An 11,639-nucleotide genomic window follows, 5' to 3' on the forward strand; every position below is an offset into this window, starting at 1 on the left:
AAGGAATACATGCACGTATGACAAATCTTTCAGTTGTTCAATAATTTATTAACATATCAATGTATTTACATCCATTTACAAAAATTGCACAGTCAAAATATAAACTGGGCATTAGATAATGAAGTAATGGCTCATTTACACGCCATGGGTTTTACACAGGCCCGTAGAAAAGGACCTAAAGCCGCCGGCCGTCTGGTTGCTTATTAACAAGCATTTATGCTTCTTAGCAGTCGGGTAAAATAACCACCACCACACAATTAGGATCACATCGTCTTCCCCTTTGCAAGATAAGGAGAAGACACGTCTAGGAAGCGTTCATCTCGGAGAACGTGTCCACGTGTTTGCCCTTCCTTCTCCAGCTTGTTAAAAGGTGTAATAAGGAACTGTTTATATCTTGGTGTTGCTGCAGTATGTCTAGGAGTGACCGAACCATATTTGATGACATTCATCTCTTTGCTAACTTCTGGAGGTAACTGAAACAATACTGAAACATGTCCACATTTTTCCTCCTTTGCCAACTTGGAAAGACATTCAGCTTGAAAGAAGTATTGTATCAACACTGCTGTGCTGTCACATGTTCTGGAGTTTCTCCGACCACATTTCTTCTTCCTTGGCCGGTTTGGTCTCTTCGGAGGAGATACATGCGGAAGTGTTTCATTCTGGGCAGTGTTGAAACATGTCTAGGAGTTGCATGAGTTCTTGAAGATGCCGAGGTATGCCCTGGTGTGAATGATGTTTGCTGAAACATGTCAAGGAGTTCAAAGTCATGTTACATGTGAGTTCACATTTGTCCTCCCTTCGCGAACTTTGGAGGAGATGCATGCAGGAAGTGTTCGTCTCTTGAAGATGCCGAGGTATGTCCTGGTGTGAATGATGTCCTTGAGCTCTGCTGATGGTGCGTGTGGGACAGCTGCTGCTGGCTTTCCTGAAGGAACTTGATGATGGCTGGTGATCTCAATAGAGCCTGAAATATCAAAAACCATGAACACAGTAAATATACATCACAGGGAAAGTTGCAAACCCACCATGAGGGGTTTTCAACAAGGTAGAAAGAAAAATGAAGATATCTTCCAATCCTTAGGGCGGACAATAATCTCACAGGAGATCAGGATGGGTAGACCGAGATGGTATGGTCAGAGAAAAAAAAGTTATTGGCTTCAGAGAGCATGGGAAAAACAGAAGCCATACGATGATGATGATGATTGCAATCCCTATAAAGCTACATGGCAAATACTAAAATGGCTTTAACATTCCTACATGATTTCCTTTCACTGGCACATGGTTATCTCATCAAATCAGCTCTCAATTAACATAAGAAAAAGGGGACCCTGGGGGATCAACAGGTACTACAAGTAGTGCAGTCCTGCTTTTAAAGTGGGAGAGAGTTCCAAAGTTTCAATGATATTTTTATTTAGGTATCGTAATTAACAGTGTATTAACCGCACCCTTTCAAAGTCGGGGGTGCGGTTTATACACGGTACACCAAAAAAACAAAACAAAAAAAAAACAAATTAAAGTTTCGATTTATGCCCCTCCACCTGGCACTATGCCTGGCAATGTCTCCCAGCTCAGTAATCGGTGTGTTGACTCACCACTCGGAAACTAGAACAACACTCAAATTTGTCTGTCATCTTGGTTTGAAAGTAATCTTTCTGATAGATTTCAATATGTAGTTGATAATAATAATTCCTCCAATTTTTCTTCTATAAGGGAGTTTACAGATAGCACATGGTACAAATGACCCCAAATAAATGCCAAAGTCCTAGATGTGCTTCATGAATACCTTTTGTTTGACCTCTTGAAAAGAATACTTCCACCTGCGTATCATAGAATGTACCGTTGGTGCATAAATGAATAATGTTACATAACTTTCATGAGTGCATATCCAGTATTCATCTCTGTGGGTTTTACCAGTTTGGTACAAATGACCTTTATCTGCCCATGCGCAGATTGTATCTGTAAACTCCCTTATTACATGGCCTACCACAAGGTTCTATCCTAGGTCCTCTACTGTTTTTTAAGTCGGCAAAAAAAAAGTTGGCAAAAAAAAAAAGTTTTTTTTTTTTTTTTTTCAGGGCTAAAAAGAGGGGTGCGGTTAATACACGAGGGCGGTTTATACAACGTTAATTACGGTATGTAAAAAGGCAGAAAAGGAAATGGAGAATTGATATCTTCTTCTTCTTCTAATCTGTCATCAAAGGTAGAAAGAGAAATGGAGAGGTTGAGGGTGGAGGAAGCGGAAAAGAGGAAGAGGATGACAGATGTATGTTTTCTTGTGAGCTGCCTGGATGCTTACTTTACCTTTCCCAAGACACATGTGCACATTGTCCATGAAAGGCACTGATTTTGTGAACTGCCTGAATGCCTGCACTGTTATTTTTCCTTACACAGGCATGTATTCTAAACAAATTGTAAACAAAGCCCGATGCTGAACAGCCAGTACCCCACTCCTTAAAAGGCAATGGCTCCCTTTCATTTTCCCACCTGATGATCTTTAAAGCTATCATGACACCCACTGCATGAGAAAGCATTCCCTGTTGAATTAAATAAACATAACCTCGGGACAGGTACGGACAGACATAATAATTTCATTTCCTTCCTAGTCATATTCTGCTTGAGTCATCACACCTATGTTTATAATATGACTGGAGTGGTTTACCCCTGCACTGTTTTTGTTATTCTTATTCTCTCCTCCGTTTCATAATAATGCTCATCAGGCAGTGCAGGAATTGATACAAAAAGCTGTCAAAGACATTACTCCACTGATAGAATGCTGGAACAAAAACAATAACTTACACAAATAACAATAAAAATATTAATACAAAGAAGAGGAAGAGGAAGAGGAAAAAGAAGAAGAGGATGAATATGAAAATGAAATGTCTTACTATCTTGAAATACCAGTCATTAATAATTTGTCAGTAATGTGATCTCATGTTTTATAGGTAAATTCATAATCAATTTCCACAAAATACCAATAACATCCATTCTGGACGACCTTTGACCTTTGAGCCCTCAGCAATCTACCATGCAGGTTTTAAAGGCCCACTGTACTACTTGTAGCTACTTGCTCCCTCTATATAGAAAACAATGCCTAATTGGGTGACCATTGGTCCCCTATGATCCTCTTTTTCTTATGTTAATTGAGAGCTGAGTTGATGAGATGGCCACCTGTCAGTGACTTTCCTGGGTGGTCTCATCCCTCCTAGCCAAACTAGTACAGATGGGCTTTAAGACATCTGAGCCTGTCTTGGCCTGTTGTCACTTACCAGTTTCTTCTCATTGAGGACCTGGTCTAGTCTAGGTAGTCCATCATCAGGTGCAGACTTCTCTCCACCAGGGATAGACTGCAGACTTGAAGGCTTGGGTACATTCTCTTCTTCCTGTTGATAAATATCATCATCATCATTATTAGTATCATTATTCGGCAAAGACAAAATCATAAGAGAACAGTAAGATTTGAAACGAGTCACATGGGTTATCTATATAACTATAACCTGAAGATCTTCTTTTCCACTTCATGTGACTTTAAATAAATAAATATCACAGAATAGCAAGATATAACAAATAATAAATTAGAAGTATATTAAGTTACAGAAAAGAGAAAGATAACGATGTCGCATTATGTCCATGTTCATGTCTCTAAAAAGTTTCCTTTTAAAGCCTATCTGCACTAGTTTGGCCAGGAGGTGGTTATCTCATCAAATCAGCTCTTAATCAACATACAAAAAAGGGGACCATGGGGGATCAACAGTCACCGATTAGGCATCGTTCGCTATAAGGAGGGCGCAAGTAGCTATAAGAAGTGCTGTGGGGCTTAAAAGATATGATGCAGTTGAAAAGACTTGGGTGTCCGCTTGCTACATGAAAAAAATCTATTTCACACTTTCGAAACTAGTGACTGTCTCTTGACTTTAAATTGGACATATACCTATGATAAATTCGGTTGGTCTTAATATCTGTTTGCTCTAATCCTTGACAAACTTACCAGTTTATGAGTTCAATTTCAAACATTAACAATCCAAATTCCGTACATCTTGGTGGGAAATATTGATACAACTAAAGATTTGTTTGAACCGTCTTCAAGTTGCAAGCTACCTTAAATTTCAATCCACGGTATTAAGGGGATACCAACCTTTTTCTTGAACATTTGAATGTTAGTCGTCATCTGGTCCTTCTGTTTCTTCTTGGCCTTGTACGTCTTATTACGGTGGTAGCTGCACATCCACGGACCCTTGCGCCGCTTCCCCGACACCACCAGCATCTCCTGGCAGTTGTCCACGCTGCACTTCTTGCAGCGCATCAGGTCCAGAGACTGGTTGCTGGAGCTGGTGCTTGCCTCGCTCGGCGCAGGAGAGGGGGCGCGCAGACCCCCCACTATCGCTGCTGGGCTATAGTCCTATAATAACAATAACAATAATATTAATATGTTAATATTAATATATTAATATTAATATATTGATATAATATGTTCTTATATAGCGCTTTTCAGGACCGCAGGCCCTCTCAAAGCGCTTTACAGCCTTTCAACCTTTCACTTTCAAAGCCACTCTTTTGTTTACAAACATTTGAATTAGAGTATTCTTTCCTGTAGGAGTGAATTAATTGACACAGCATTCGTTGGTAAAGCTGTTAAACTCTGGAGGTAACACATGCATTTCTTTCCTCTAAATATAGCTCGATATTGAAAATACTTCTAAATCTGAGTGGCTAAGCAGTGATTTGTTCTACATTATACACAGTCAGGTAAACTATGTAGGATATTTAAAATTACCTATTCTATTTTAATTCTATCTGTTTATGGATATACATACAGCCAAACTTGTCTATAGCGACCGCCCAAGGGAAGAAAAAAAAGGTGGCCTTTGCAGACAGGTTCCTTTAGTACATGATTCAATGAGAAACAATTTTCAAGGGAAACAACAAATGTGGCCTTTGTAAACAGGTGGTCACTAAAGCAGGTTTGACTGTAGTAAGTTTGAATAAGCTAGGATATTCCTGTACAGGCATTTCTTGTTTGGTCTACTCATGATTTTGGTCCTTATCTATTCTAATTCAGAGTGCATTGCCATGTTCTTTTCTTTTGATCAATCGGCCATCGTTTCATGTTCAAGTTGTACTATGGCTTCCTGAGTGAGCTGTCAAAGCAATTAGAGCATCAAGGTTAGAAACTGTTGCCCTAGTGTAGACAAAATATACATGTGACAAGGACAGGTGTAAAAAAGTACAATGACCCTGTAAAATGAACAAATGACTCAAGAATTTGTCAGTTATTCCAACAATGTTCATCACCTTGTTTCTATAAATATTCTTATAATGGTCCCTTACTTGTAAGAAATCATTGTGGAACAGATTACAAGGGATCCACAAAACAAAATTGTTATAGATGTACATTCTTGTACATAATGATGAACTTAAATACCTAATGACCCCTCAACTGAACTTTATAATAAGTATATAAATAAATGAAGTTGACAAACGGAACAATTGACCAACTTGAGATTGTGATTTAGTGAAAGAAAGAAAGGAGAGTAGAGTAGAGGTGTTCAAATAGTTACCCCTTGTTTGCCAACAACAGTGACATTCCCACTGCTGATGCTAGTAGTTGTTGGAGATCGAGCCATGCTGAACTGCTGGGCTTAGAGTTAGACCTGGTTGGGCTCTCAAGGACTTAGCTTTCATGTATCAAGGACTGGACCTAGATGGGCTGTATCTGTTTGGACTCTTGGAGACTAGACCTGCATGTACCAAACCAAAGACTGGATCCGGATAGGCTCTTGGAGACTAGACCTTCATCATGTATCTAGGACTGGACCTAGATGGGCATACACTTTTTGGTCTCTCAGAGACTAGACCTTCGTGTACCAAACCAAAGACTGGATCCAGATAGGCTCATCATGTATCTGGGACTGGACCTAGATGGGCCTCCAAATGCTTCTGACCTGTAATGACATGTGATTGCACAGCTGTAGTAGGTCATGAATGTCTCTAATACTGTATCCTGCTGTGCAATAGTACATGTAGTAACAGCTGGATTAATGTGATAGAAAAGGTGCTAGATTTGCATTGTAGAGATTTACAGGATACTTCCTAGGAAGACCTTTGCTTGAACTTTTCTATAAATTATGTAAAATCATGTAGATTACAAAGCTTTCTGATTCAGATGCAGATTACGATAAATTAGCAAACACCTGGGGGTGTTTCACAAAGATTCTAAGTCGAGCTTAACTCTAAGTTGGACTTAAATATTATGGAGAGCCATTTGTAGCCTTATAATGAAATATATTCAAAAGCGAAAATTCAAGTATTTTAGACTTATCATAAATTCCACATCAAGAACATGAAATCTCCCATGATAATAGAAAATATGAATGATTTGAATCAACATTTTATGCCTTTTAAAATAACTTTTACAAAATATTTTCAAGGATGCTAACGGCTTTCCATAATTGTTAAGTCCAACTTAGAGATAATTTCAACTTAGGATCTTTGTGAAACACCCCCCCCCCCCCAGGAGTTTATAAAAGAAGAGATGGAATACAATACCAGTAGGAGGAGAGAACAAAGGAAAATGAGAATACAAGAGACAATTGAAAAGAAGAAATGCACTTATTATTTCTTTCAGTATAAATAAAGAGAAGTTCAAAAGAGTTATGTACATCTTAGTAATAAATGACTATCTAGAATGACATGAAATTATTTATTGCATCAATATCATCTACAATTATATACTCTGTGACACATCATCAATACAGTCATGTACATAATTAGTTTTCGGTTGCTCCATCCCGCATAACAAAGTTTATTTTAACACAATTCATATCAAAACATGTACAATTAAGTTTTCGATATAGTTAGATATCATTTTTCAGTTATGAATATTGATAATGCACATGATTACATTTAAATTTTCAAAGTATTTGTTACAACATTGGGAGTTGGTTTTTTAAATATTTTACTGCTATTTAGGTGTCATCAATTGCCAACTGTGAGTAAATTTGTGGTGTTAAAGAGTTTTGAGAATCAATAGATGGTGTCTTTAAAACTCATAGAAGCATTAACAAGATTTACTTCAAAAATACTTTGAAGAATATAATTTCCTCTACGTGTACACGTCCAGTTTATCTGTGATTGTACACAGTTATGACATTTACCAAAAACAAAAGCAGTATATCAGCCATGTAAGACCAGTCTCTAGTGCTCCAATGGTTCGCAGTATTATCTTTTATGGAGTAAAACAAACGGACAATGGAAACCAGCGCACAATACTGAATCAACGACAACATGGGATGACTTGGTTAAGGACAAGGAATCACCCTGTTTCTCATCAAAGACTTCTTCATATTATAATTTCAATTCTCAAGTGATTGAATGGATGCCCAGAGCATTCGAAAAAAGTGGTAAGTCAAAATTGTAATTACCGGTACTACTTCTTTACATTTAGAAAAAATGTGACCCAGTCTGCTGTTTGAATCGTTTCCTATGTAGGCTCTGGAGCTCCGAAGCTCCCTGATTTTAGATGTGTCTGTGTATTAATTATGTAATAGGTCTATTACGTATTGGCATCGTCATTGTGCTCTCTGCTTAGCTTAGGTTAGCCCCCTCTTACTTAAATTCAAAACCGCTCGAGCGGATCGGCCAATGGGAGCGCGTGCAGGATCGAATGAGTGATTAATTAAGTACATTTTAAATGTTTCCTTTACACCATTCTTCATGCAAGCAAATTCGTGCCAATTAAGGCTGACATCATCATCAATGAATATCATATTTCATATTATCACCAAGGCAAGGGCAAAGCCCCAACATTAAGGTTTAAATATAGCTACTCTAGAACCCATTTTTCATCACATGAATCTCAGTTAGTGGGACCGAACTCAGCTCTGAAGTGTAAACAGTAATGTTCATAATTCTGCTACACCATCCATTCTTTCTGGTATTGTAAAATCTATTTTATCCCGGAAAAATTCAATGAAAACGCTGATTAGTAATAAGAAAATTCTCACCTGCACAAGCGATAAAGTCTGGAGCAGCTGGGCTGAATGACAGTTTAAATGGACAAAAAGACTTGAGTCTGACTTGAGAGAAATTTGATTTTTAGTCTATTTTCAGTAAAAGAAAATATATAAATTGTATTTGCCTGTTTCATTTAAATCATTTTTATATCATGAGTGACTTGAAATATTTTTGAATCATAAAATATTTGATAAAAGTATCAAAGGTGAGATCTTTTATTCCTGGTAAAGGATCAATTATTTTTCAATTGAAGATTTACAATATTACAAATTGAAGACGAATAGAATAAGGCCAAATTTGGCGGAGAGCAGCTACATGTAGGCTAGGCTATAACGGCTGCGAATGACAACGTATTTGTATTCTATGTGTGCGGGCGGACTCGTCACTGCGACTGCGAATTTGCGGATGAGAGAGGAAAATTGATGACCAATTATTTCGAAAATCTATGGCACATTGCGCAAGGAAAGACTATTCAATATTTATCGACTGAGTGTTGCTCTCCTGCAATTTCCATAGTTCTCTTATTGACGTGTTTTAAACGTTATTTCTTCAAAAAACCTTTACCAAAGAGACGCATACAAACTGAAGTTGGAAGCAAGACCACCGAGACCGATCATCGGACCAGACCGTACCGGGGCATTTGAGCGGCATCTTTGGAGCGAGGAGTGGTGGCAACAAGGCGAACAGTAACCGGCGCCGGGCGCTTTATATAGCGCAGTTAGGTGAGAAGGTTTTGTTGTTTCGTTGCAAATGATACCACCTTTTTGGCCTTATAACAAGTAGACGGGAGTAGCTACTTCCTATACTTAAGTGATCGATAATCAAATTTAATATTATCAGTGTGAAGAATGAATGGTGATGGACCTGACTAGGAATCAGGATTGAAAAAATTATTATTAAAGGGAAAGAAGAATGCAAAAAAATCCACAAGTAACACTATCACACTACACATAATATGGTGGTGTGACCATAGTTCACGCTAGCTCCAGAGCTTGTGTATGAAAACGATTCAAACAGCGGGTTGGGTCACATTTTTTCGCAATATAAAGAGGTAGTAATTACAATTTTGACTCGCAATGTTTGTTGACTCCGCCGGGCATCTTTCCAACCATTTGAATTTTGAAATTATATTTTGAAGAAGTCTTCGATTAGAAAAAATGATTCTTTGTCCATACCCGATGATTTATCCATGTTGTATCGTCGGTTTAACATGGCGAAGAGAAAGTACGCATGTGCGGATGAGGCACAGCTAATATGAATATTCATGCTACAGGGTGCCGTTTGCTCGAAATTGCTGAATATGCATGATCAAAGAAAAAGAGCCCTTCTCAACCTGTGCATATTCGACAATTTTGAGCGAACTGCGAACAATTTAGGCACACATTTTTTCTTTGTTGTCATTATAATCCAAAATGGCGGCTCGCATGTTTTGCCTTCTCTCTTGGACTAATATAATTATTATCAATTTCAAAATCATGAAAAGGCACTTAATATCAACTAACATGGTCTACAACAACTCCAAATTACAAAATAATCCCAGCTGTATGCATGTTTTTTTAGTATTTGATAACCCAAATCTTGAAATTTTTGGCCTTAAAAAAAAATTTTAAAAATTATTTCTACCAATTTTCTTCCGATTTTTGACATTTAACGGCATGAAAATAGTTTTAAACATGAACTACAACAACTTCAAATGAGAGAATTATCAAATATATGAGTGGTTTTAGGTATAAGAGTGCTCACAATTTCAAGTACAACAGATGAAGAAAAAAAAATTAAAAAATAGAACCGATACTTTTTGCCCATATTGATCGAAGGTGCAAGGGTGTCGCTCCAATGTTCCAATCTGATCAAAGCCCCAACTTGCATCTAAGTTGATCTTCTACAGCAATTTTTCTGGGGCTTTTTTCCCCTTCAAATCAGCAAAAATTGTCCCCAGAAGGGCATATTTTGGGGGTATATAATGTCCCATAAGACATTCACCGAAGCAGGGATAAATTTGTTCAGAGCCTTGCATACCTTTGCACATCTTTTGAGGAGACCAGTAACATGGGTTTTAAAAATGATTGATAATAAGCGGAGGGCCAAAGTCAAATATCATTGTTATTGCTTATTTTTTGAGTTGGTTGCAACTACCACACAAACTAAGCCCACCTTGTTCATTTGGGAGAATTTATCAGAATACACAATATTTCAGAGGCGTTTTTTAAAATAATTTGTAGCGAACACCCCTACATTGGAGAAGACGTCCAAAAAGTGCCCCTTTTCACAAAAAAAAATAATATTTTAAAAATATTATTTTAAGGAAACATTGAACCACTGTGAGTTTGCTGTCATATCAAAGATAATTGAATTATCTACATGTTCATATTCATTTTAATGGAATTGAGATTAATTAATTTTTAGTAAAAAGCATGATTACCCCCCCCCCCCCTCCAAAAAAAAAAAAAAATGAAATTGGATTTTCATCAAATCCCAAACTCCTTTTTAAAATCTTAACCTTGCAAACAAATGGTTACTCTATTTGCAAACAAGTTCTACCCTTCAGTTGTATATTCAGAACCCTCTGATCTTTTAAATGAATAGCTTGCTTTTGAGGTAAGTTTAGGACTACAGACTTACTGTAAAAGCAATCAACTTTCATCTGAAAAAAGGGAGGTCTCCAATATTAAATACTTCAGGATTTATCACAATGGTTAGACCAACTAATTATGTTAATCTCTCAATGACTTTGAATACAATGTGAGGGCTTCATTCACCTTCTGTATATAAAGAAGACTGGGCAGTGAACCACTGACCCCAAACAGCTGTCAGACTCTTGTTGGTCACTTCAAATTGGGTAGTCATGATGAAATCACACACAATATTAATTTAATACCCAAATCGAGGACAGAACAAGTTGTCAATGACTGATTACTAGTCAAAATGAAATTTGAGTGTTAGAGGTTGAACATTTATGGCAATGAAACAACATCTTGCATGTGAACACAAAGACCGGTGACAATATTTACCATTCACAGCCTACTAGTATTACATCCCACCTCCAAAAAGTCAATCAAAATCCTATGGCCTCTAATGAAAGACTAAGAAAGAGTTTTTCAGAGCTTTTATATTGCAAAGTTTTTCAGAGCTTTTATATTGCAAAGTTTTCCACAGAGGAAGGAGACACCGTAACACATGGATGATGTTCCCCTTTACAAAACACTTACTGATACACCACTACATGTACAGTATGTCTGTGATACAGACTACCACACAGTCCAACCATTTCAAGAGTAGCATAAATTATCTCCTTCCACCTGAATCGGCCAACGATTGGCCCCCAATCTGATGATGATTGGTTACACTTACAGGGTTAGCTTTAAGGGTCTGACATCCCATTGATCATTAAATGAGCAATGTAAAGAACCTACAAATTGTAATTTCTGCAGCATGTACATGAAGAAGAAAAAAAGGGGGGGATGGGATGGGTTAGAGTAATTTTTATGTTCAGGGACCCATTTCACAAAGCCTTTTTCAATCACAAATGACTAAAATCGGTGACAAATCTGCTGATAACCAATCATAGGGAAGGATTTCAGTAGCTTATAACAACAACTGTCATTTATCACCCATGACAAGTTTTGTGA

The 11,639-nt window shown here is 37.5% G+C and overlaps 1 protein-coding gene across 1 annotated transcript; it reads right to left on the reverse strand.

Moving 5' to 3' along the window:
* Window positions 1–27: 27 nt before the first annotated feature.
* On the reverse strand, window positions 28–8,095 carry LOC582158 (regulatory factor X-associated protein). The gene is made up of 5 exons (XM_795070.5): window positions 8,001–8,095; window positions 5,556–5,939; window positions 4,133–4,396; window positions 3,267–3,380; window positions 28–964 (listed from the first exon to the last, which is right to left on the reverse strand). The coding sequence occupies exons 2-5, from the start codon at window positions 5,619–5,621 to the stop codon at window positions 782–784; spliced, it is 627 nt and encodes a 208-aa protein (XP_800163.1). The 5' UTR covers window positions 5,622–5,939; window positions 8,001–8,095; the 3' UTR covers window positions 28–781.
* Between the last annotated feature and the right edge of the window lie 3,544 nt (window positions 8,096–11,639).

This window comes from Strongylocentrotus purpuratus, unplaced genomic scaffold, assembly GCF_000002235.5.
Source record: "Strongylocentrotus purpuratus isolate Spur 01 unplaced genomic scaffold, Spur_5.0 spur5_scaffold_11, whole genome shotgun sequence".
In the NCBI taxonomy this organism is placed as follows: Eukaryota; Metazoa; Echinodermata; class Echinoidea; order Camarodonta; family Strongylocentrotidae; genus Strongylocentrotus; species Strongylocentrotus purpuratus.

Coding starts and splice junctions, on each gene's coding strand:
- LOC582158 (XM_795070.5), bottom strand. CDS start 5,621: ATGGCTCGATCTCCAACAACTACTAGCATCAGCAGTGGGAATGTCACT. Junction 4,397..5,555: donor CTGTTGTTGGCAAACAAGGG/GTAACTATTTGA, acceptor TTGTTATTATAG/GACTATAGCCCAGCAGCGAT. Junction 3,381..4,132: donor TTCAAATGTTCAAGAAAAAG/GTTGGTATCCCC, acceptor ATTTATCAACAG/GAAGAAGAGAATGTACCCAA.